The 27,739-nt window shown below is 40.5% G+C and overlaps 1 protein-coding gene across 3 annotated transcripts in view; it reads right to left on the bottom strand.

Annotated features, from left to right (window-relative positions):
• man1a2 (mannosidase, alpha, class 1A, member 2) overlaps window positions 1-27,739 on the bottom strand; it is a 115,114-nt gene that overhangs the window by 23,510 nt on the left and 63,865 nt on the right. For all 3 annotated transcript variants that reach the window (XM_044131741.1, XM_044131742.1, XM_044131743.1), the window contains exons 5-9: window positions 26,115-26,233; window positions 19,033-19,113; window positions 4,467-4,561; window positions 1,198-1,321; window positions 157-250 (exon numbers count right to left, since the gene is read on the bottom strand). In XM_044131741.1, coding sequence (XP_043987676.1) covers window positions 157-250; window positions 1,198-1,321; window positions 4,467-4,561; window positions 19,033-19,113; window positions 26,115-26,233 — 513 coding nt within the window. The remainder of the gene's footprint in view (window positions 1-156; window positions 251-1,197; window positions 1,322-4,466; window positions 4,562-19,032; window positions 19,114-26,114; window positions 26,234-27,739) is intronic.

The following is a 27,739-nucleotide window of genomic DNA, read 5'->3' as shown; positions in this document are numbered from 1 at the left end:
GTAACGGCACTCAGGAGTGAGGGGCCGTCTGAAGCTCGCAAGAACATCTTCGGACCTCTTCAAACAGGTTGGTCGGACGCCAGCGATCCAGAAACATTAAGATTTATGACTGGAAAGTCAAATATGTGGCAAGAAATGTTTCGATTGTGTACTTACGTTGGCCCCAGCGGCCTGTGCGAGGGTTTAAGTAGTTTGGGTAGAGGCCGTTGGGTCGGTCCATCTTAGCTAGCAGCTTGCGGATGTGCATCACCTGAAACAAATACATTAAAGAAGTTTTAGACCGTAACAAAAGACAGAACAGGGTTGCTCACAGGCAGAAGAACAGAAATGAACTGAACTAATGGAGATTATTGATAACTGATAGAAAAGCTCTGTCAGCGAAGAAGGGGCATTGCTACTGATTGATTGAAAAGTAAGAATATCCAGGCAAATAAAGGTGTGTGGTGTGTTTCCCCACTGTTATCAAGAGCCTGGAAGCACCCATGTTGGGTGTAGTGTGGCTTTTGAATGCTTGGGAATGATGTTATCTCCGTTTCCATTGACCGTATCATAGCACAAGTTGGAATTACGAGAATAAATTTGCTTCACAAAGACATGGAAATTGCAAAAAAAAGAAAAAAACATGTTTTTTGCTAAAAACTTTTCACATTAGGATGAGGAGGTTTTTTTTTTTGTTTTGTTTTTGTGGCTGTATCGAAATTAGCGTATTTTTTCAAAAATGTCACAGACAGTTTTGACACTCTCGAGTTGTGACCGGATGTTACTACTGGGGGAAAAGACAAAGAAGAAGACAGGAAGTGGCAGGAAGATGATGCCACAGCATATTTTTAGTAACGTATCGCGTGAAGAAGCTTATTTACAGGTTTTCATTGCGTTTCTGATTTAACGGAAACACCGCAATAATGAAATTGTCTTCTCCTGACATTAGCAGAGTACCGTGACGTGATGGATGTGGAGCAATGCCACTTCGAGAGGCAACCCGAAGTCACACACGACGGCATCAATATGCCAGAAGTCATCTTACAACATGGACTGAACTGGTCTCTCCTCGTCTATGAGGCTAACACAAATCTGCTTTCACTGTTAGCTCAACAACAACAACAACAACAACAACAACGTAGTGAACAGCAGAATAGGTCCAATATGTTAAAATACCAGGTTCTTGAAACAGAGATGCATGCTACTGAACAGTGCTACCTTCTGGTAGTAAACCGGGTTCCCAGTCAGGTAGGTGAGGTGAACAAACTCCATGTGGAGGGTCCCAAACTCAGCCAGGATGCTGCTGCCGGCCGACGCCCAACCCCAGTTACGACCAACGCCGCTGTAGAGGAGGGAGGAAAAATATCAGGACCTCAAATTCGTGCAATCAAGAACATTTTGTTAGAGTCTCAGTTAATCCATCAACAAAATAAGGAGAAGCTTTGGAGTTTTCTCTGTTTAATGTGTCTAAATGCTTGCACCCACACCTGGAAATCTGTTTTCTGGCTAGAAGTAGAAATATTGTGAAACCCTCCTGCTTGCTGAGGAACCAGTAAACATCCCTTTTATGTGCGTCTTCTCTTAGCTGAATTTCTTACGTCATGTTCAAGACATAGCCCTAAGTCTGGTAGCGTGTTGTATTTGCCGAGAGACTCGACTAAAACGCTAAGAGTTGGTTTTCTCCCTGAGAATTACCTTGAGAAAAAAAAACAATTCCCTTTATTGTACCACTTAAAACCTCAGGAGCTTGAAGCTAGGCAACAAACCATCCATTAGCTTTTTAAAGCACTGTTTAATGTCATAGCCTGATGTAATGCTTAATGATTTAAGTGATGTGAAGTTATTACACGTTGATAGTGGTTAGAGATGAAGGAGAAGATGCACATGAATCCACTTTTTTTTATTTTTTTTTTTTATTTTGCCACCACCGTTTAGTTTATCTGCATGAAAAAGTAACTGAGTGAAGCTTTTCTGCAGGCTGTGAACTAACGGGGTGAACCGAGAGTTCACGGAGCACAATGTAACACTTTCCCGCAGCCTCTCAGAGAACAAAAAGATAAATAAAAAACAGCCTTCTGGTATCAAAACCCAATGGTTTGAGGTCAGGATTTGTTTGAAGGAGTTGTGGGATTAGCAAACACTCGCCTGCCCTGTGAGCACAGTTTGCATCTACCCACGCTGGCCGGTGAAGAGGTCCAATCAGGCAAAGTAAGGGAAGACGCCTGTGTGGGTGGAGCGTGGACGTGTTTAAAACTGTGCCAAATTAATTGGGCAGCACCGTTGCTTGCAGATCCGAGTCAAATCTCTTTTTTTTATTTTAATGATGAGTAAATCAAGACGTAAGGGGCTGTGATCACCGTTGAGAAGCAGAAGTATGGATTTGTTTTGGACCTGCACAGATATAAAGATTCTTAGTCCAGTTAGAGCCTACTTTTGAGTTTTGTCTCATTCTCTGATTTCACTTTGGCAAAGTTTGTAATTAGATCATTTATGTGCTTATCCTGTTGATAATGCAATCTAAAACCTAGAAAAATGCCATGAACAATTTACTATGCGTTTTGTGCTCTCTATTTTTTCCATTCTGAAAACCAAAATTCTGCACATAAGCAAAATACCTTCTATTAACTGAAGCACGGAGGTGAAAGTGTGATGACTGGGGATGTTTTTTTTTTGTCAACAGTTAAATGTGAGGCTATTTGTCTGAAAACTGAAGTTTGGATCAAAACTGAAACAGAATGGCTGAAAGAGTCACGGCTTGCTTTGGCCTAGTTAAAGCCCCGACCTCGTCCTGATATAAGGAATCTTTTGGGACCTTAAGAAGGACATGGATGGAAAAAGAAAAATCTAGGAAATGAAGAAATGTCAAAAAGAAAGGGCCAATATTCCCCTTGCAAAGTTTTACACATGCCGGAGTCCCTCAGGGGCGTGTCCTCGCCCCACTTCTCTTCTCTCTACACACATGACTCCATCTCAGCGGACGAGTCTGTGAAACTCCTGAAATTCACACATCATACCACTGTGACTGCATTATTTGCCAAAACCAGACACAATAGAGACATTTTCTTCCTCAAGGCTGTTTCTCTGATGAACACTAAACAGAGTCTCCAGACAGACACCATATTGCACATTTGTACTAATTCAACCGTGTCGTTCTCTTTTATAAAATACAGTTCATACATATTTACAGGAAAGAATAAACTGCCTTTTTATTTGCCTGTGTACATTTCTATTTTAAATGTCACCACTGAAAGCAAAGCAAGAGACAAACTTGGCCATTGAAGCAGATTCTGATTCTGACTCTACAAGCTATTCAACCAAGCTGCTATATTTACTCACAACTTTTCTATTTCAGCTTCCTATTGGTCACAAAACCTGTAGAATCCATTCTTTTTGCATGTTAAAACATAGATCTAAATGATGCTCTAACCTGAAAAAGACAGGCACCAAGACTGACTAAAAGACAGATTACTACACACTTTGGCAAACTGTGAATCAGGTTTGCGTGTATTCTTCTTTCAACCACCATGCTGGCTACTGCAGACTCTGTCACACCCCCATAATAGGCTTAAATGGTTACTGGGTGAAAACCACACTGTGGTGGAGTAACGGGGTGTAAAATGGCAGAGCGGGGCAGCACAGGTAACCTTGAAAGGTTCTGATGTCAGGGGAATGACGTGTGCAGTAACATTTGGGCTTTAAAACCAGCTGCAAAGCTTTTTACTTTCTTTCTTTTTGACAAAAGCAGGTCAAACATTTCAGTAAAACTGGGCAATTTTGTGAAAAGAGGTATAGTCATGAAGTTGTTGTAGTTTCTTAAGGTAGTGTTGTTAAGATTTGCTTATAACTTGAATATTCACACCTAAAGGTTACAGCAAAAGCACTTGCATTAATTTCCGGAGTTTTTTTTGAGTCTCGTATACTTCGATTTGTCATTTAGGAGCTCAAAGCTATACATTATTAGGGGTGCAGCATTGCAGGAAAAAACAAAACAAAAACACTGCTACTCCTTGAAACAGGCCTTGTCTAAAGTATCCATGGCAACCAATTGCTCCCTCGACTTCTTTAATGGTTTGTAGTTTATTTCACAGACCTATTCAGGGTACGCAGATCCAGACTATGCAGCAGATTTACAGGCTGTAATTGATTTGTTGCAAACTGCTCCTTTTTCTCTTCATCTTTGGTAAATACAAGCACTGTGGGATGTGTGGTTTTCTACACAGAAATACTTAATTTTTTTATTTCTTTGTCTTTAAATGTTCTCCTTTTATGATTCTGATATACTTTGTGATTTTACTTGATTCATGTAAAGTGTGCGAGTGTTCAGAAAAATGCTACACAAATAAAATGCATTATTATTATTATTATTATTATTATTATTCTGGTAAAGGTTGTACTTTTTAACTTGAATTTTAAGTTTCAGTAAGCAACAAAGCCAATCAACTCTTTCTGACCAAAGTGGAAAACGTAACTCTACCGGCGTTGCTCACCTCTTCAGGTTGACCATGGCCCAGGGAATCCCAGTTGGGGTGTTGAAGGCGGGGATGAGCTTCTCTGCCAGCTGGACTGCCTTGACTTTGAACACCTGGAGAAACAGACACGCGGGTTGGATTGTTTTTCAGTCCAGCCCAGCATTTATACATAATGATTCTTTCATAAATCCTCAAATATCCAAGAGTTTAACCTGTGCTACAGGGAAGAACGGGTTAGACAATTTCAGAAAAATCAACTTTCATGAAAAGTTTTAAGGCCAAACAGTGAGTGAGCGAAGAATGATAAAAGGAACCGATTTGGGTTTAAACTGCCTCATGTTGTCAAATTCACAGAAGTGGACGTGTGCTTCTTTTATCTTAAACAACTTTCAAACACATAGAGAAGAGAAGACGACCAATCGGCTGCAGTTATAATTTTCTCACTAAGTCTGTCATAATGTCTCAGTTTTCTAAAACATTTTGCTGCTTCAATACACTCATCTTGAGATGCACCAGTCAAACTTTTCCAGTCAAATAAGGATTTGTCCAATTTATATTTTTGCTGGTTTTAAGACAGAAATGATCTTAAAACCAGCAGAAACTGACAAATCCTTTTGATTAGTCCCATTAATGGATAAATTTAACTCAAAAGTAAATTAAAAAACAAGCGGTGTGATGCATTTATAGACTGGAAATGGGGAGATTTTAGTTTTGGTTAATCTGATGAATAATAAACATTTTTCAGTATTGACTGAAACCGATTATGGGGAAATTGGCTGGTTCCATTTTCTTCTTGACATTTGAAATTTGATTTAAAAGGTCATTTAAACTTTTTAAAGCCTGTCATTTTCCAGCCACCTAATATGAGCTGCATCACATAAACAGCAGTAAAACACGTCCACACAGCGCAGATGAACAAAATTCCTGCTACCCACAGAGTAAGGTAGAGCAACAACACAATCTGGTGTCTGCAGAAACTTTCAATTGGACATTAAAAGAGAGGACCTGGAGGTTAAACTGAGGTGAGCAGTAAAAAATAAAAATTAAAATCAACAACAATATAAAATAAACCAGACGCACAGATTGGTCTTAGTATGTGTGGAATCTGAAATGCATAAATCAAAAGTAAGATAAATTGCAGAAGGACAAATGCCAAATCAATCCAGCTGTCTGTCGAATTACAAACAGCTGTATGGGTTTTTTTTTTCTGTGCTGATATTCTGATTCATTTAAGAGGTTCTGCTTTTTCCTTCAACTATCTCCTTCTTATAGGTTTCCAAAATATTTCTTGACATGAGAAACAAGAACCTCCGATGTTTGAATTGTAGATGGTTCATAAGGACTTTGTCTCCATTCTGAGACGCATCATTACATATTCAGATCACAGGATGTTTCCAGGGACATTTCTGCTACAGACGTGTTATTGATTTATTGCATACCCCCATGTTAAAAATATACAAAAAAAAAAGACTAACACTTTTCAATCTCTTGTGTGAACCTACATAGATTTTAAGCATGCCTATTCAGACGCCATCACCATCTACATACGAGGTCAGACCCCGGCATGCGTTTTACAAGTCGGCACATGTGCTCATCATCATAAAACCCTCCATCCGTCGGTGACCTCCTGGTTGGCCGCTTCAAGGCCCTTAAAGTTTTATTGCCAGCTCTGCTGCTGCCGCCGCTACCATCAAGCGAGAACGACGTCCAAACGAGCCATCAGAGCCGACCGCACTCAGATAAAACTGGATGGTTTATGATAATCCTCTTCCTGCAGTGATTTCCTCCAGACATGAGCGCAGACGGGGGCGGGGGGAAACAAGCTGCCATCAGGGACATGAATGGAAACCTCAAACAGGTATAGAGGGAATTGTCTAATTAGTGCTAGTGTATTGTCTTTATCTTGTTTATGCGGTTAAAAACAGTAATGTTTTGTAGTGAATGTTTCTTCTAACGTGTCCCAAACTTGGTGCTTTTTAAAACAGCCCTCTTCAGGAAAACAGTTACTACAGGCACGTTCAATATAATTAGGGAAATTAAATATTAATGAGCAGGAAGATGCTTCAGATCAGATGTTTATGTTTCGTCAAGTCTTATATGCCAACTTTAAATTATTATGCAGAAATAATTAAAAAGCCTCAAGGCTTAGAGGAGGACTGCCATTCACTCGTAGAGCACTTCCTCATTTTGCAGCCTTCATAATGGATGAATGTTATTCACGCCGACAATCTGTCCTACCCAATCAATAACCACTGAATTGTGAAATGTAACGCGGTTAAACCGTCAACCAAAACAAAAACAACGCTCGAGTCCTCTTTCTGCTTGACACGTCTAATCGCCACAAAAGGATCCCTCTGAAGGTCTTTGCGCATTTGTTCTGTCAACATCATAACCGCTGTGGCGCCGAGACGAGATTGGGACATCTGGAACCGTCGGGGAGGACGGGCCCCGGCGGCTCTTTGTCATTTCCTAACTTGCTCCGACGGCTCTGGCTCCGGGGCCGACGGTTTGAGAGTCCGGCTCTTTTTTAAATGCATTACAGCGCTCTTTAAAATCAATCGGTCAGGGATGCATTCGGCGTGCGTGCACAAACCCACACAGGTCTGTGCACACACGAGCAGGAAATGGAAGAAGACCGGGCAATGCGGTCGGTTTGTTTTACAAATAAGTTCGAGACAATACGTTTGTATTCAGTTTTCACAGGTAGAAAAAGTAGCAACATAAAAAAATTTGCTTTGGTTTGAAAGGATGCATGTTTCTCTCTTCTGATACAGATATCGATATTTGAGGTTTAGCATCAGCCAGTACCAATATGACACAGAAAAGTAATAGTGAATTGACTTAAAATATTACTTTTTTTAAAACACAGACAGACAGAAACGTACTGAATTACTAATTTATTTGGTAACTCTGCACCAGTACAGCACATTTAAATACACCAACAGATTCACAAGCGTAAAACAGATTCTCAAACGTAAAAACAACACGACTTTAATGTATTCAGTCATTGCAATTAAGAGTAGAACAGCCAATGTAAAACAAATAATAAACTGTAACTGACAAAAACAATAGGTCGACCGCTTTGGTGAAACACGTAAACAATAAACTGCAACAAATCGTCTTTCAGATGGTTCAGAAAGTGCAACTAGGAATTCCAAATATAATGTTAAATAAATAGAGAAGGACGTCTCTCAGAGCACAAATCATAGAATTAGTCTGAGTAGATCTGCTCTTATGGATCGGGCACATTGTCCCCTATCAACGATCTAGAATTTTTTTCAAATACAGATATTAATATCGGATCAGTGAATCTCTACTTGTTATTTTCAATATTAGGAAAAGAAAACTTGAATAAATATATATTTTTAAATTATTTAATGATAGAATAAAGCTACAAAAAGCATCTTTGTTGCAGCCACTCTTCAGAAACAGCCTATATTTGTGTATGCTACCAGTATGTATTTTGTTAAAAGTTAAAAAACGATCTCGCGTTGCAATGTGGACACATGCGGCTCATAGACAAGTGCAGCAGATAGATGTACTTTTTTTTCATTTCAAAGTTGGTGGATGTGGCTTATACTGACTAGACAGTATTGTTCTATTATTTCTACGTCAAGTAAAAAGATTTCATTCCACTTAGCTTGTTAAAAATGCAGAACCGTTTTTAGGATGTATACTGTCTCTTTTAGATGCATGAACTCAAACTGAAAGTGATCATATCTGTAGGAAATCAGTGTTATGCTAGCTGATGTTAGCGATTTACACTTAGTAGACGGATGCTATGTTTGGTAAGCTAACGTAGCATCCGGCGTTGACCTATTGAGCCAGAATTATTCACTGTCCAGCTCATTCCAGAAAGCGCTTTGAACGATTGTAGCAATTTCAGGGTCCAAACAAGAACATGTTGCCAATTGAGCCACATTTGATACCGTATGAAGATCAATGTGACGTCAAATGTTTGAAAGTCCTTCAGAATTGTCAAACCAAACACACCTGCTTACAGGAATGCCTTGACTAGTACATTAAATCTGAAGACTGAACATTTCTCTCAACGGTGATGGAGAGGAAAGAAACATACTGAAAAAATAGGCTAACCTTACCTTATGAACTGATGAGGATTTTATAATTTTATCAACCAAATTGCTCCACCGTAAAAGCACTGCATACCATCTGGTTATGTAAAGCGACTAGCTTGCTCTCTGGGGAACGCACTGGGCCACTGTTGACACGTAATGACGCCTCCTAAACGGATTATAGGGTAGACTGTGAAATGTGCTGCCTGGTAGGAAGGGCCCCGAGGGGGCCGAGCAGACGAAGACAGGATTAAGTCACCCGCTGTGTGTTTGATTACTGTGTGTCATTTTTCAGACTTTGTTCTGCCACTTTCCCCATCAGCTGATCCATTTACTCGTATTGTTTAGCGTTCAGTGGCGCGGCATCGCGAGACACAAAAGAGGAAGCTGGCGTGTGGAAACTCAAAGGGCGTCATCGAATTAGCTGCAAGAGGACTTCATTTGGCCCAGTCACAATATGAGAAAGAGACAGACTTGACGTCTACCTCACGATGAATGTGATCAGAAGTGATGCACTGATGTCATGATAAACAAGACGTGACTCATTTTGGCTTTTGAATGGATTGTTTCTGCCGACATCCTTCCATCCTTCATTATTTAGCTATCAAGCTATCTCCACCTTCAAAGTCATGCTTTGTGTACGGTAAAAAGGAACATGCAGCTATTTTTTTTTAAAGAATTCACATAATCTACGTCTGAACTGTTACGAATTTTATTACATAAATACAACTGCAGGTCATTTCGAAATATCTACTTTTTTCTTTTTTTACCGATTCTTTGCAAAATTTCTCCATTTCAATTAGTTCGGTTAGACAGAGTCTGGAAACGACAAATTCAGATCAGGCTTTAGATTTGAACTTTAACTAGGCCTTTTTTACAATATTTTATTGCACGTCTGGCTCTACGTTCAGGGTTATAGTCCTGCTAAAAAGGGAACCTCAAACCGAGTTCAGTCATTTTCAAACAAATTACACACCAGTGGACTGAATCTACTAATTAGGAGGACAAATGATTGACTTCAGGTTTTATTTAGGGGTTTTATATTAAGTTGGACTGAAAAAAAAAAAAGAGTGCATGTTCTTATATTTAAGATATTTATTCACAATTTTGAGCTACTTTGCACTAGCTTATCAGACAAAAACCCAAGAAAATAGGTTGAACTTTCATCTTCCTAAAATGTGTAAAAGTTTTTCTTTCTCCAGAAAACCTGAATTCAATTAGAATCAGGTTGACGCCACAGACTGAGTCTAGTGGATTTATAGCGCAATAATAATTTCTATACAGTTTTCCATAAGAACTTTCACTAAAACTACAAGGAAACACTTTATTTGAAGGGGTTTGCATCAGACTGACATGAGACTGTGATAAACATAACACCTGATAGAAACATGAAGGAGTCTATATGAAGGTTTATGTCATGAAGTATAATTTGGTATATAATGACACTTAGTGACATGTTGACTCTTTTAATAAAACCTGCATGTAATTATTTACTGAATAATGCAAAGTTGACACTTATTAAACTTTTAGTGCAACTCCATTAAAAATGTCATTATTTACCGAATGACATGTCTTAACAGTTGAAAGCATTTATGAAGAGTCATTCATGTTCATAAAGGTGTTAAGTCGTGTTTATGACAGTGTCGTTTCAGTCTTATAAAGTGTTACCCTACGATTCTTACATGAACTTTAACCCCTTGTGGTTTTACTGTGATTTATTTCTAAACAAACTGAATGTCTCTGCTCCCTGGAAGACCTGGTCACCTTAGCTTCAATCCATTCCCCTAACTCCATCCAACCTTAGTCCTCTTTACAATGATTCTCCTATTTTTGCTCCATTGATTTAATCTGACTTGCACTTCTGCAAGCTGTTTCCCCCCGGCTTGTGTAAGGGTTGTAAGTTGTTTGTTTGTTTGTGGGGTGCAGAGCCCAAAGCTGAGATGAAATTAACATTTGCTCCTGTTTTGCTACGGCGCCCTCGATTCTCGGTGCGCCTTGTGTGTTCCCTGCTGGCGGCCGCGGCACCAGCGCTCAACAGCTGCAGCTACAAATAAATGGTTTGGCCTCATTATGTGCGCCTGTCTTGCTAAGATGAGAGAAAAAAAGTTAATATTTGCCTTAGCTTGATGCTTTCATAATCAGTAAAGGCCTTTTAAACATTTGCTTACCATTTAAAATCACATTTTCATTCACTTTTTTTTTCCAATTCAAATGTAAAAGTGTGTAGGTACAGAATTACATGGTTAACAACAACCACTTCGCTCAATTATTTTCAGAAAATGAGAGAAAAGGTCAAAATATGTAGAAAGTTGCAAGAGAACTGGTCAGCTATGACCTGGGGAGACTTTAGTCCACCGTGCCTCCTGAACTCTGACCCGTCATTATCTAAAATCTAACACTGTTCTTCGTCATGTGAATTTTAAAAAATCTAATGCTTTGTCATTTATACATTTATAAGTTGCTTTTTAGGGTTGTGTGTCTTTTTCTGTATGTCACATTGCTGCATCTTTTTGGGGATGAATAAAGTTTTATTGAATTGGATGGTTAGATTAGTGGAGCGCAATGTTTTTTGTTTTTTTTCAACTGGTTATCAAAACAGAAACAAATAAATCTTCAACACTGCATTATTTTTGGTGAGAAAAATGTATCTTTCTCCAAAATTAACACTGCTGTTGGATTGTTTTATCTTTCGAGAGATATCCATCTGATTTCCTATGAAAAACAAACACCCAGGCTGACTGAAAACAATTTAAAACCTAAATCTGAAAGGCGTATGAAAAGTTCTGGGTTTATCTGTAGAACCCAGAGAGGGGAAAAAAAAGATAAGATTGATGGTAATGTCAGTGCCGATTAACATCCAACTGAATATTTGAGACCCATTATGCATTTATGCATTTATTCTTATCGTATACGATCTCATCTGTTGTTTTGTATAAGAATAAAATACAAAATTGCTAAAATAAAAAAAATAAAAAAAGCTAGGGATGTGTCAAATGTCAAAACTGTACAAAAACACTAAAAGACCAGCAAAGACGGCCAAGAAAGACTGGAGTAAAGATTTATCCTTTTCCTTTCCTTTCAGATGAAAGTCACCTGCCTGAAACTGTTCAGGGCTTGAAAGCATTAAGGATCTGCTCAGACAGCACATTGGTAATCATCACAGAGACGCTCAGCTTCCCTGAAGGTATCCGTCTGCTCCCCTGCTGCGCCGCGGCGGTCAGGATGCAGTGGGGAGTTAGACTGGAGTCTTCCATTTCGGCTCGACGCGTTCAGCGAGTGACAAAACATCAGAGGGGGCCCGACGCTCCCCGGTGGGATCAAACAGGCCAGCGCGGGGTACGGAGCGGTCCGGTCCACGGCTTACAGCTAAACCGTTCCTTGTTCGACACGGAGCGGGTGTAGAGGGAGGAGGAGCAGCTTGGTTTGAGTGGGAGAAAGGGATCTGGTGAGGGCAATGTCATGTTGGAGGAAAACATGTGGGGGGAATACAGAAGGTCTCAAAATAGAATCATCTAGAAATGTGCTTTGGATCCATGGGAAATTAAGCAGGAAATGATCATCTACTGATTTTTCCTCTCTCTCTTTCACCAAATTGCTAAACATTTACTTTTCCGTTGCCTCCACCAAGTCCCACATTAACGTTTCCAATCCGCCTTGGTGTTCGGTTTCCCTTTCAACTGTTTCCCATCATTATCTCTGACGTTCCATCGTTGTCGTCCTCCATCTCTTTAACTCGCCGCCTCCCATCTGTTCATCCACAGGATGGCTCTACCACCACGTTTACGCCTGCAGAGTCTAAGCTTCTCTTTTAGATGCTCTCCGTCTCATTATGAGACGTAGACAGACTTGGCTTGCTCCCCTGACCTTGTTACCGCTCGTTGCAATCTGGTGCTCTGCACACCAGTCATCCTCGTCATTCCATCTTCCTTCTTTCTGTGGCTGATCACTTCCTCAACATCTGGCTTCTGTTCTTGTTTCTCCACCTATACTTCCTCATTTGGGGTTTTCTAACATACCTTTGTCTTTTGAGCTTACTACTAAATTCCAGACTCAGTCCTGTTCAGCCAGTTTCTACAGTTCATATAAATTGTTTCTTTGTATGAACTGTAGAAGGATGGAGCAATGGATGACTGATAGGCTGATGGGTAAAAGATTGAATGGACAAACAAGAATAGATTGATGGTTGGATATACAAATATACAGACAGACAAATGCTTGGCTGAAGGACGGATGGATGAACAAGGATGTACAAAGAGACAGGTAGGTGAAAGAATGGATGGACGGACAGAGTGATGAATGGATAGAGGAATACTAGGATTGATGGATGGCTGGATGAGAAATGGACAAACAAAGATGGATGGATAAACAGGGAGAGGAATGGATGGATAAAAACATGTCGGGCGGTCAAATGGATAGATCAGTGGATTGTTAGATTTTAAGAATTTGTGGCCTTTATTGGCAATAACCAGTCAATAAATGGTTGGTGGGAGTAGGACATGCAGGAAAGGTGTAAAGGTCAATCTCCAATGGTATAATGGGGACTAACTAGTTGTCTGTGTTTGAGGTGCCCACTCTACTACATCTTTGACACAGATTAATCTTCTAAAGAGTGAGATGAAGGTTTCCTTACTCTACATTATTATTACACTTATCCAGACATGGAAAAGACTCAAAGTCCAAACTTTTCCAAAATGCTCATGAATACTGATTGCTGTTCCCTCTCCATCTTTAGCAGAGTGATCTGGTAGCTCCTTTTTGCAGTTCAGCCGCCTTGATTTACAGCAAGTCTTTTTTACATCACGGCTACATAAACTCTCTGCAAACCAAATTAGGAGAGCACCTACAGTTAAAATGCAAATATTGCTTGCCTTTTCTCCTCAGCTGAATAAGACTGGCAGGGTGCGAAAACAAGAAGAAAGAAAAACGTTTCTAAAGAGACGAGATAAGGAGACGAATGTGTCGTTTAGTGATTAAACACTAAGAGGGACAATGAAAAACACCTCTTGTTTAAAGGTTTTATTAGAATCAGAGCCCACCCACACAATGTTCATGGATAAAAAAAACCTGATATAAATCCTTTTGCTTTGAGAGATTTGCTCTGATCTCAGGTACAACATGCAGACATGCAGAGGGGGACACACACACACACACACGCCCACACACACACACACGCACACACACTCACTTGAGAACTGAGTCATTTGTGCAAATAACAGTGCTTTCTCCAGTTCTATAATTGAAGCATTAATACAACACTAGAAGCCCTTTCTGTAGGGCTCTCCTCGCTCTAAAGAAACAACGCCTTGACTTCACATACCAACAGTGAACGATTGTGCTGCTAACATAACGCTGCTGCAGAACCGCTGTACACATCTGGAAGTCCAATTCAGAACAATCAACAGTGGCCTTACATGTGGACAACTTCTGCTATTAGCAGTTCAACAGAACACCCTTACATAATGGAGACGTACCTTTGAGGAACTGGACCTGTGAGATTATATTTAGATTTCCTAATTGCATTCAACCAATTAAAAGGTTTGTTGCGGTTTTGCAGACGGATACCTTCAGTCCTCGACGGCCGCGTCGAGGACTGAAGGCCTCCAAACGTGGGGCGCGCTACCCACTACGCCACCGGAGCACGCCCCTTGACAGTGAATTTTGAAGTAGTTTTTACCCTTTAAATTTCTCATCTTTACAGAGTAACATAACGAGTGGAAATCAGCTGGTAAAATAGTCAGTTCAGAGCCTCCAGACTTCCTGGTTGTAGTTAGGTAACTGCAGCCTTAAAACACAAACATCTTATTAGACTAATGGGTGCCAGTCCTTTATTTTGCACATCATTACCATCTGTGCTTTCCTGACAGAACATAAATCCAAATTCATCCTTCTAGTACGCAAAGGAAAAGCGATTAAGATTTCCTTTCAGCCGACGTAAAGTTTTAGCAATCTAAAAAGCAGTTTTGAAAACTAACTTTTCACAATATTATTATTACAGTCCCATTCCTAGTTATGTTTTTATTGAAAATATAACCACAAAGTAAAGTAATTATATCTAGTATTTGCCGCGAAGACTAAATTTTTACTGTGTTCTTGTGCTCAGTTTTAAAGTTTCTCTTTTTTCGAAAAAAGATTATAGTCAAACTTTAACTCATCTCATTATAGAAAATGAAGTCACTGGTGATTTCTGTTGCCAATTCTCCATATCACATCTAAAAGTGGCAATAGGAACAATGTTATACTATGTTTAAACGCAAATGAGATGAAATCTACGATCCATCCATTCTGCTTCATGCAGGTAGGCGGGTGGAAAGTTCAAGATAGAAGTGTTGAAAACAAGAGAGAAGAAGGAAAACGAAGCGTTAGAGGAAAATAACAGAGACACAGGAGAAAAGCTAGCGACAGACACGGGAGTAAACACAATCCATCACTGCTGCTCCAAGATCTCTCCGAGACCCGATCCACTTCCTCCTGAATACTGATCTCCTGCTCTTCCTCTCTACATGATGCCACTTTTCTTCTCCCATCTGCATTTCTTTCGCCACAGCCAATCGTCTCTGTTCTCCTCGTCCCTAATTTGTTTTCCCCCCTTTGCATCAGATCTCCATTTGTTCTAAAACAAATAAAACCATCTCACCCTTCTCGTTTGCCTGATGACAAGATTAGAGCCAACTATTTGGGCGTTTATTTATTTGTTTAATTTTATTTTATTTTTATTTTTTTTTGGTGTAGCCGTTGGCAGCTTTGGAAATGCGTGGTAGACCTGAGGAAAACCTGTGAAATGTTATTCACTTTTAATAATGAGCGGCTGCAGATGAAACGCAGCACAGAAGCCAAAGGGGAAATTTGCAGATGGTGGCTGAAGACGGAGAGATGAGCTTGTGTGGGAGAATCATCAAAACTCTAAATGAGCCAAGAAGCCTCTCCAACGCAGAGCCGGACTCTGTTCAGCCGCTTCGCCCGAGTCCGCCCACTTCAGCACGGCTTCCTCTGGTTATTGGACTCTTTAAGACCTGCTGTAATATCAACGACTGACAGGAGGCCTTAAAAAGTAGGGCTCGAGACCTTTGACCTCCGATACACTTCATGACGTCACAACCTCAAACTTAAATGGATTTTATTTTACCCTGAACTCAAATCTCCAGTTGAGACGATTTAGTCAGTAGAGATGAGCAATGATTCCATCCAACTGTCATCAGAATTTTGAGTTAACTTTTAAAATGTTGCAAAAAAGAAAAAGAAAATGATAATTAGATCATTAGAATGGAACAGACATCCCAGAAAAACTGAAAGTGATCCCCTCCAAACTATAGGCCTGGATCTGGAAAATATTCCAAGTTTCATGACCCTGGTAAGGCACAGACGAACCACTGCATGGCAATGTTGGGTACTCTGAGAGTTATTCACAAAATGAGTTCCCACATCCTGCTTATTGAATTAACTCGTTTACAGAAAAGCCAAAAACCACCTCAAGCAAGCGTAAAAACATCTCAGCAAAACTGAGGAAGTAGTTTTGGATTTTGCCGTTTCCAACAACCTTTTCGAATGTCGTACTTCAAAATGTGCATGGAACGATTTTCCTCTGCATATCAGGCAGGCTCTATCGACAGCTGTCGCAAAATTTCATTTGAAAGCATCTGTTTACGCAACGATTTTTAAAGAGACAAGTAGTGATTTTAGTGGCATAAACCTTCTATTTTTAATGTCTGTGTTGGTTTTTAACTTAACTTGGGTAGTGACCACTTGTCCATGAGAAAAAAAAACACTAAAGGTGAATATAACTCAAATAGTCCCTTGTATTATGGATTATATATACATAATGTTATTTTAAAGCACAATCAAGTCATTATGTTACATTCCAATGTCATAAAAGAAAGAAAAAGTACATTTTGTTCATGAAAGTCAAAGAGTTCAACTTATTCTTAGGATTAAACTATCGAGCCAGTGTAATGACAATTGACAGTGGCTGTTCTTAAAGGGGCAGTGTTATGTATTTTCCATGCATATAGTTCAATTTTATAGCACAATCAAGTAATTGTTACCGTCGTTGTTATAAAAATGCTGTATATATCAAATATGACTTGAAAAACATTTGATTTTGTAATTTAACGCCTTGAAATTGGGCCTCTGTCTCTTTAAGAAATTCCTGCTCTTTCTGAAACTCCACCTGCAGGAAGTCATCTCAACATGGCTCCTTTATTAATTTTTTACCAGTGTTTCCTATAATGACCTCAGCTGATGCTCAGCTCCACCAGGTGTTTGCTAATTTCTGCTGGCTAGTCTGAAGGAGCTGAGTGGAGGAGTTTATGAGGTTGGGCTGCTCTGTGAGGCAGAAACTTGGAAACTGCAGCTTTTATTCCTGAAGATGGCAGTAGGTCCAACAAGACGCTTTGAACAGCTGAATGGTTGCCATGGAGATTAAAGGATTTCATGAATATAGGCAACACTTCAGATCTGTTTTTGATATGAGAATAACATTATAACTTGATCAAAAACTTATATCTTACATAACAATACATGTCATGGCAGTGGGTCAGAGCTAAATTATCATATGCGATCAGTTGCTGTGTCACCTCCTGCAGCAGAGCGCACAGTCTCTCACTCATTCCTCGTTTTCGAAGCCTGACCTGGCAGCATGTAACCTGGCTGAGGTGCGCTCTCCAGGGAAGAGTGTGTTGCCAAGGACGTGTTGCCAAGGATGCTTAGAGCGGTGCTTGGCAGATTATTACCACCGCTGAGGACATGAGGCCCAACGCCGGGGGACTGCTTTAACAAGGTCGGGCTGCACAACTTCAGGAACGGTGAGAGTGTGGAGACCGGCGGAGAGGGTGGGGGATGGAGGGGTGGCAGCTACCGGGTCGCTAGCTGATCCAGAGGTTCTCGCTCACATTTGCTTACTGTTTTTTTTATTTTTTTTTACTATTAACACAGGGGTACATAACAACTCCCCGGAGATGAAGCCATCTCTCTGCTGCAGGCTGACTGCACCAGTTGGGAGGGTTAAGTGCCTTGCTCAAGGACGTGTCCACTGAGAGTGAAGAATCAGTTCCTCCTGCTTTTATCGTCCCTCAGCTATTTATCATTGTCATTCCCTCATTTTTTTTTTTTATCAGTAACAATCACCTCCAAACATCCTCCACTGTTCTTCACAGTCGCAGCACACCTCTCCCCTCTGCTCCCTCCATCACTGTCTTTACCTCCCACGCTTCATATCCTTCCTTTCCCACCACCCACAGCTTCGGTTATTACTCTAGTGGGCAATGATGAATGTTTGGGTGAAGAGGGCGGAGCTGACTGAGTGAAGGAGACATGGGGGGGTAAGAGGGTCTGGGTTGCAGAGAATTGGCTAATTTTTGTTTGTCAGTTCAAAAAATTCTGACCTGGAATTACAATAACAAGTTCCCCTATTGGAAACGCGACAATTTCAAAAAAGAAAACATTTTTTCCCAATAAAAAGTTTTTGCGCTAGGATAAAGTGGTTATTCGGGTGTATCCAAATTAGCATATTTTCCAAAATTACATAAACTTTTCCAGATCACGGGTGACATGATCAACGACCAGATGTTACTACTGGCAGAAAAGACAAAGAAGACGACAGGAAGTGGATGGAGGATGATAGCGTGGTATGCTTTTCTAATGACTTATCACATACAGGTGTGAATTTAATCAAGTATCTTATATAACGGAAACATTGCAATTGTGAAATTGTGCTTTTTTTTGACAGTGTAGTGACAACAAAGTTCTGCGCGGTCATAACGGAGTCGCAGCTTTTGACTCTGGAAAGACTGCAGAGCCTTTAAACGACTGAAGACTCGTTTTAATGTCAGTGTTCATAAACTTAAACCAGTTCATAAGATAAAGATGGATTATTCGCTTTTAATTTTTGATTTTTCCAAAGCATAAAATGATTCTGTTTTGTGTTTGTAAATAAATTATAGGTGCTTTAGATGTTTGATCCTCAACTATTTACAATACAGCTAAATAGTTGTGTTTAGATGTATTGTTTGTTTCTTTTTTTTCTTCTGGGGAAAAAAGAAAATGGAGAAACATTCATTTTAGAGGGAAAACATTTTAAATTGCAGTAACTCTGTAGGTAACTTCCTGCCTGGTATTTTCCCATATATACAGTCTTTTTCAGAGCAAATGTGGGTTTAAAATGTGTAACAAGATCAACTTTTATGTCATTCAAGGACTGGGGGGGATGACCCGACAAAATTTCTACTGATTCTTATTATTTCTCCAATGCTACTAACAAGGACAGACGCAAAATCTAATTTATTTTAAAAAAATGATCTCACTTATCAATCAATGTTAATGGGACAGACTTCACTGTAAAGCTGCTTCCTCCTACAATTTTGTTTTCAAATCTCAGAGGCAAGTAGAAAAACAAAAAGAAAAAAAACTACTCAAGTTCAAACATTTTCACCCAGCTGCTTGAACTGATCACATTTCTAACAGGTGCAAAGATGATGACATTCAAACCAACGTTACAGTGAAAAGCGTGAGACACTTACTTCCTGTCCAGAGAGGTAGTACGCTGCCAAGAGTCCCCCGATGAACCGAATGTTGACCTCGAATACGGACACCTCGGCATTCTGGGAAAACAAGAGAAACAAACTGAAGATCCAGAAAATCATGGCGGACATGTGAAGACTTTAGCTCGCTGTGAGTGACAGGAGCAACACAATGGCAACCAATACTGTCACAGCAACATGCAAAACCATTGTCGTCCGACGTTTTCATAACATTTCGTAGCTCTTAGAGTGTAACACTCCAAAGATTTAAGGAATTCATCCTCACATACTGAAATGTAACGTTGCTTGCAGAAGATAGGCGCTTTACATCCAATCTGAGTGAGCTCATTTTAAAGGAAACACTCTTACGATGCTATGTTTGTACTTAGGGTTCATGAATGCAGCTTAAAAACCGACAAGTGTCACTTCCTGTTGCCTAATGCGGTTTCTGAAGCTTCTCTTGTCATTTACTCATTGACTGTAAATGACTTGTAATGGGCTTTTTATGTCAGGACTTGTAATGGGCTGTTTGACGCTACAGCTGCTAAAACACCTTTACAATAAACTTATCTAGAGGAAAAAAAGGAGAGTTTCCTGTTAAGCTCCACTTCATATTCAATCACAGCCATCTTGTTATCAGTAGATTGCTGTTCTTTCACAGAACAGTGAGGTTCATGCATGGAGACCCGTTCTTCCTTTGAACAACCTCCCTCTACTCTCATGATCCGTTTGAAGCAGGACTCATTGACACCGTTTTTTTTCTTTTTTTTACATGATAAACTGGAAGTGAGTGCAGCTCTAAGTGGCTCTAGTTGGACGGGTCGGTCACATGAACGTTGAGAAAGTCTTAGCAACATTTCTGCTAAAGGCAAAAAGAAAATGGTGGCTGCAGCCTGTCTGGGCGTGTGGCTCAGTCTGTTCTGATCACACTTATCTGTCTCTGTTGGGACGTTATTGATAATGCATGCCTACTCCCTCTCTTCTAATTGAAGAGCTTACGCCCCAGCTATCCAAACTGATAGAAGATGTCAACCTACAAGCACCCTGCTGCAGCCGGGGAGTAAGACCAGCTGTAGGCGTGCAGGCGCACCAGAGATAAGCAGGGGAATGAATTTGCTCCCAACGACCAAATAATGAATAAAAACCCACAAAGTGAGCACTTCTTAAAGACGCGTCCATCTTTTAGTTCGCACCCAAAGATGTTCTGCTTTACTGTACATCCTATTCAAAATGGTTTTGGGAAATGGTGTCGTCTCCAGAAAACAAAAAAACAAGACTACTCAGCAGTTTGTGAGGACGGGTGACAAACCTCAGACCATTTGACAATCATGGGAACATTGGAGGGAGACAGAAAAATGGGGAAAGAGAAGTTATGGAAGCCATCTTCTCACCACCTCTTCTTAAATTTACCTCCATAAAGACGAAGAAAGAAAAACAAAGACAGATCAAAAGACAAAGACAAGGAAATAAAGACAGAAAGAAAGGCAGAAAGGCAAAGACAGACAGAGAGAAGGAAAGACAGAATTACAAATAATCAAAGAAATAGACAGAAAGAAAGACAAAAAGAAAAAATCCAAAGATAGACAAGTAAATAGGCAGAAAGAGAAAGAAAGCTTTTATGTGAAAGAGATTGAAATAGCAAACTGGCTTGCACACAACACAACGGCATAATTAATATGATGTCATATGATACCTGCAACTTTTACTTCATTTCATGAAAAAAACAAACAAATGATTTCAGAATATTTAGGTGGTAAATGATGAACATGAAAGGAATTTGGAAGTAATTTTTGCCATAAGGTGAACACACGAAATGATGAGTCCAAATACAGTCAATTTGCTTTGCAGTGTTCCTGAAAAGTCCAGGAAGTACCATGTCTCTCACTCATAACTAGAAGACAAAATCTGACATAAACTCAGTCAGATTTGATGACAATTGAGGAATATGTCAGCCAAAATACTCAATTCAGCAGCAACTTATCAAGCCAGGTGGCAAGGAAACCAAGCAGACTGGGGATTTTTTTCCCCCCCACTGACAATCGTCTGTCGCAGGTAACGAAAAGCTGCGAATGGAAAGGGGAATGACAGGGACACGAAGCTCAGCAGAGTCTAAGATTACAGCTTTAAATGTGTCAGACCATCACAGTTCATTTCAGGGGCGCTGAGTGGCAAAATGTTTACAACAGGCGACCCGAGTTTGAACCCATCATTGGTTCCTTGGCTGCGTGTCTTTCCCCAGATTAATCAGATTAATGTGGAATAAAGACCACCAGTGCCAAAAAACACTGTAAAGTTAATTTCATAGAATTTTAGCACACAATGAAAGCATCAACCTGGGCAAGAATGGACTTGACAGGTAGAGATAGTTTCTCTTGATCTACTGCTTTGGCCGATCTAACTCCTCGCCCTTAGACGGGTGATTAATGAGATTGTTAACCAAATCTATTAACCTGGAGGCTGAAGGTGGATGCAGACCTCCTGCCGACACATCCATCAGGTGAAGTCGCTCTACGGTGTCAGGATCCAACCTGGATACCTGACGGTCCTCACCTTGCTCAGTGCCTGCTGAAACCAGCATGGCAGCTATCCAATCAATCATGACCTGTAAGGTTTGTGGAATAGATGATGAGCAGGTCTACTTCAAATTTAGTGACGAGACAATATGATGTTGTTGTTAGTTTAAAAGTCATCAAAAATACATCAAAGATCTGCTGTTGTTGCATCAACTTCCAGACCTCTCGGGTCTTCTGGTTCTGGGGATGCAAAGCAGAACCGGAACCAGCATTCAGCTTCTATGCACTACAAATCTGGAACAAGCTTCCAGAAAACTGCGAAACACCCAAAACACGAGTTCCTTTAAATCAAGACTAACAACCAGCCTGTTTAAAGTTGCTTCAAAACATAATAAACGAAACATTAACCAACATATCTGATGTGTACTGATGATTTTATGGATGGCACCTGACAAAATGTTTCTGATTTTGTCAAACGTTCACAAGCGTTGACTATATGATTGATGTTTAGGATATTTTCACAATGTAAAGCACATTGATCTGCCTTGTTGCTGAAATGTGCAATACAAATAAACTTGACATGACTGCACTGATGGAGAAGGAGGAAGACAGAAGGTGGATAAATGAGGGACCACTGCCCTGCATGTTTTATGTGTTTCTCTTCTGCCACACACCTGACTTGAATAAGTGAGTAATTAAAAGGCTTCTACAGCAAGTGAGACAGAAAACATGCAGGACGGTGGTCTGTGAGGACAGACTTGAGAAATACCAGCAAAGACCAAAATTAGATTAAACAGCTTAAGGTCACAAAGACACAAAAGAAGAAACATGAAAGTCTGTAGAATCAAGAAGGCTGCTAGGACGAGAGGTCCTGTTGGTGGAGACGGTCAACCAACCAATGGAAAAGATTTGGTTGGTACACAACAGAAATAATGAAGATAGTGAAGCCAAGGTGGAGTGGACAGATTTCAACGGTGATTTTTCAAAGAACCAGAACTGAAGGGTAGAGACTGATGGTGAGGCCTGTTGTAAGGTGCTAATACAAAGACAGGTGGCAGAGTTGGAGGTGTTCAGAGGAGGACGCCGGCGGAGAGAGATGGAGCCAGAGGAGTTACCGTGGCGACGGCCCGAAGGGAGAAGTCGGGAGAATTACAGTGCCTCTCGTGCAGGCGCAGAGGAGTAATTAAACTAGACCAAGAGTGATGCTTTCAATTGCCTAAATGGAAATCCAAACTGCCAGCCTCGGAGCTCTTTAATGCAGGCCGGGCACAGCTGCAACCTTTAGGGCTCAAACGATCTGTGACGTAGGAGCTCAACCTGATGCCAATTACGCCGCCTGGCCTCTCTGGGACTGTTCAAGACTGCTGTCCATCCAGACCTGATTAGCAAAGGACCAGGGCAGCAGGTAAGAAACGGTGTTGCAATTAGCAATTAATTGTGTAATAAATTAAAATGAGATGGATCATTTCCATTCTGATGTTTTTTTAAGGGTAATTTTGTTCTTAATCCATTTTGGTTGTGTGGTTTTTGTTTTCCTTATTTATTGCTTTTGTTTGCTGTGTTTTACTTTGGATATTTGAAATGTCTTCCAGTTCCAATATGGATTGTCCTGTAATGTTTACTAGAGTCTGAAAGAGCAAACTCACATTATTATTCTGTAACACTTTAAAATGGTCTCAAAACGACAATATTATCGTTTTTTTATTATCATCCAGTAAAATCTGTTATTGAGACAAGCCTGGCTGTACTTGCATAATTATCCAATTAGCATTTTATTTGAAAATGGTCTTAAAACTACAATATTATTGTTTATTACAGTAATATCTGGGACAATATATTGTCCAGTAAAACTTGTTATTGTGACAGGCCTAGAGGTCGGGTGATGTCATGACCTTTCTGCACAGATTTACCATAAACAAGAAAAACCTTCTCATCCTGCTCCAATAGCTTTCAGATTAGCTGAAAACGGTTTAAAAACAACAATACTGTATATTCCAACTATTTCTGGGACACTTTGTGATCTAGTGAAGTACTACGCTTACTGCATCATCATGTCACTATCATAATCATATCCGTTAAAAAATGGTCTCAAAACAACAACATTATTGTTCATAGCACTGGACAACTTAACGTCCAGTAAGAAAATTTTTATCGTAACAGGCCTAGAGGTCGGGTGATGTAATCCTACTCCACCCAAACCTTTCCATCATGCTGCACCATCAGAGAGAAACAACCAACACTCCTCCGCCTAATGCATGCAGGTGTGAATCAGAGTCCTTAATGAGCGCAGAGTGACGCGCCTCCCTCCTCCTCCAGCTGGTTAACAGAAGCTTCACGTCTCATCCCTCTCTTCTCCTCCCTCTCCATCCCCTAATCTCTCCTCTCCACTCCCTCTTGTGGAATCAAAGAGGCTCTCTTCTTCTGCTGCCTCCTTAATGCTTCACACCAGAATGTTTGCATCCCACTCCACTCACGTCCTCCTGTTGCTGTCGGGCTGCCACCAACCTGTGTGCTGTTCATGAAGAGGCAGTTGTTTCCAGAAGCAAGTTTTCAATTTTAACACATCTTTCAATCTGACTGCCAATCCAAGACTGGAAGAAAAAAAACATCTTTACCTTGAGCACATTTCTTTTTCTCTCCGTTTTATTAACGCTCATAAGGGTTTTTTCTCTCTCTCTGACGGCCAACAGACAGTATCTTTGACCTTTGAAAACCCAACTGCTGGAGTTTGTGTCAAACCCTCACTCATCAATGTTGACTCATAGCACAAAACTGACATCTTCTCATTTAAACCCCCCCCCAAAAAACCTCATCCTAGGCTACGTCTTGACCTTGCTCCTTCCGTTCATGTCTTCTTTTTATTCCACAGCGATCTGGAGGTTAATTAGCCCTCCAAGTGTCAGGCTGCTGGAGCCCCCTCTTTCTACCTGCCCTGTGATTGCCTCAGGAGGGAGACTAACAAGCTTGGTAGTCAGTCAATAGAAAAAGAGGGCTGAAGCGGAGGCAGAGAGAGGTGAAGTGATAACCAAAAGTGGGCAGTGAAATTGTGGTTGGACGGATGGGGTCAAAGTCGAGAAAATCACAGGAGGAAGCAAAAAAAGATTCATGTGGTTCAAGATGAGATTTATTTCCACACAGGTGGACTCTTGTTTACCAACTACATGCAATTTCTTGCACTGGATTACAGCGAGTTTTCACACCAGATGGTTGGGTAAACTGGGTTCGATTGAGAACTGCTTCACTTTCGCACTGCATTGAACCAAACCCTTTCCACAACCTATTTCCCTCCTCGCCTGTGGTGGCGCTGCACCAAAAACAACATAAAACCTCTGAATAAGACACTGAGTGCAACTTCCTTAAATATAAAGTAAAGTAGAGTAGCATCAGATTATAGCGGTTGGTTGTAGGATTTCTCTTTGGCAACAGACCATCAGCCATTTCTCTTGGTAGAGCTAGACTAGCTTATTTGTTTTAGGGCATTCTGTATTTACCCAGAATGCCCTAGGATTTTGGAGCAGTAATAAATAAAAAGGAAACGCATGAAAGTACATGCTTTTCATAGGACAAAAATGTGAAAAAGTGTGAGATTTGCAAGTACTCTTTTTTAGTAAGTTCTCTTCTGCATGGCAGAAGGAGAAGATAAAAAAGACACGAGTTTAGGAACAAGACAGACCATAAGGCGGAGGAACAAAGAACACAATGCAAAGAAGGACTGCTGTTTGTAGAGGGGAACTGACAGTCGAACAGATGGAGAGTAAAAAGACGAGACGGACATAACAGATGAGGAGGGAAAAGAAATTTAAAAAAAAATCTAACTGTTAACGTTTAGTTTTACTGAGAAGGAGAAACGGCAGGCAGAGTGAACATTACACTTAAAAAAAAAGAGAGAGAAAATTCCAACGGAGAAAAGCAACCATAAAAGGTAAAGGAAAGTTATAAAAGAGAAACATAAAAAAAGGAGACATCTGGTAACAAAAGGAGGACTGGAGCAGGAAAATAAATCAGATGAGCTGCAGAGAGGATGGACAAATCCTCAAAATTTTGCAGACCTTCAATACTGATTTAAAGCCTAATTAAAAATATGACTAAGATTTCTCTTAATGATTAAGCAGCCCGAAGTGTTGTGCCTTATTGTTTCAGTTCTTCCATGACAAGATGACATGTCATTGAAACGATTCTACCCTAACTAGGGCAGATTACCTCAGAGGTGACGGTGGGATGTTAACAAGGGAGAGAAGCCAGGTTTCATTCATCACAGCCTGGCAACATCTGGATATTATCAGATAATTGCACAAAATGACTTGTTGCAAACCCAACAAATTAGCATGAGTTAAAGTCAATCAGGCACAGCTCCATCACAGCCAGCAGGTGACTGAACAGATTGGCAAAACGAAAGGAAAAGCTTGGGATCTCATTTCTTTGGCGAAAATCCTCTGAATCAAACAACAGCTCGTGTTTCTGTAACAGGCGCAGTCAACGGCTGAATATGGTGTCCCAAAAAAGGAAGTCCCCAATTTAATAAAAGCTCCTAAGATAATTTTGCAGAGTGAAAGGGAGGCTGTTGCTCACCACACTGAAGTCCAGATTCTGCTCGATCCACTCCTGGCCGTCCTTGAACTCTTCGTGTAGACCCATGATGTACAGGGTGTCCAAGGCGTCCACGATGGTCGCCCCGAGCTGGGAATTACCTGGACAAAACACACCCCAAAGTCAGATTCACCTGTACAGTCACACACCCCAGTAGACGGGAAACATGGACCCCTAATGCCAGGGGTGGAAATTGGCATCTGCCACTGGTCAAATGTGAGGATGTCATGATGTAATAAAAAAATGTCTATTGAAAATATCTATCGACTGCGACAGTCCATTGGTTGATTTTACTGATGGACTTTGGGCTAATCCATTTCATCTGACTGGATTAAATGGATTAATCCAGAGAAGCTGCAAGAACAAAGGCTAAAAAGAAAAAAAACTAAAGACACATCTTCACTAAATACTGTCTGTGGATTTTGTACCCAAGATCTGGAAATGCTCAATGAAAGGAAATGATTACCAGACTTATTTTTAAGCTGCTACTTTGATGAAGAGCTCCTTTTTACATGGATAAATGGTCATAAATATGGGCATAATTAAGGTTTTGTATAAACAGTGTATTCTATAAAACAGTGAGAAGACATATCTAGCAAAGTTTCTCTGACATGCACTTTCATTTCACGATAGAAAGTGTGACACCGACTCCCTCCCCCAAGATAAAGAGAGTGGTGAAAGAACATATTGATTTTTGAACATGGGTACTCCTCCTCTTTGAAGGCTGTTGTGCTTTATTTTAACTTTTGAAACAAGAAATAGAAGCCAAGGTTTTGCCTTTCATCCCATTCCCGGGTATAGGCTGCCAAAGTTAGAAATCCAGAGATATCTTTTGCCGGTTCAATATTTATAGCAGGTCCCAGGTGTAGAACATCTCATTGACGTCTGCCTCGAGGTTTATAGACCGCCTCTCTTTTGCTTGCCGTGGAGGTTCTGTCTGAGAGTCTGTTTGCTGTTGGTGGCTGGCAGATCGCAAAGTTTGTCCTACTCAATGTAGAGAATCCTACTGATCAGGGATGTCTGGGTTTGTCTATTTGAATCTTTGCTTGTCCTCCAGATTTCTGCCCCATACAGCGGTGCTGAATTCACATTGGCGTTGAAAAGCTGGATCTTGGTGGTCAGGGTCAGCTCTCTGGATGCCCAGATATTCTTGAGCTGGACAAAGGCGACTCCTGGTTTGCTGGATGTCTTGACATCTGCAGGTGTTCCATCTGGCTGGATGATAATGAAAGACTGTACTTCCCCCAGAGGACTACCATTAACAGTGATTGGGTTGATGCCATTGGATTTGATCAGAAGGATTTTGGTTTTATTCTTGTGGAGGATGAGTCCAACCTGTGCCGATATGGCTCCCGGAACACCAGTCTCAGATACTTGTGTGATAAAAACGTAGCAAGAGTGATCCTATCAGATCAGCATTTGTTACACTTCAATGGTAAAAGCCGGAGTCATTGCCCTTTACATCCTCCATCCTTTTCTCTCAGCTACTGTATGCAACACCAGATTTCCCGAATCTGTCCACCATCCTTTCTTATCCGTGACTCCATTCAGAACCAGCGCACACAGCTTCATGCAGTCGCTGCAGAATTATCGTCGTCATGGAACAA

The sequence above is a fragment of the Gambusia affinis genome, linkage group LG11, assembly GCF_019740435.1.
Source record: "Gambusia affinis linkage group LG11, SWU_Gaff_1.0, whole genome shotgun sequence".
NCBI classification, from domain to species: Eukaryota; Metazoa; Chordata; class Actinopteri; order Cyprinodontiformes; family Poeciliidae; genus Gambusia; species Gambusia affinis.
This window is presented reverse-complemented; position numbering and strand designations above follow the sequence as displayed.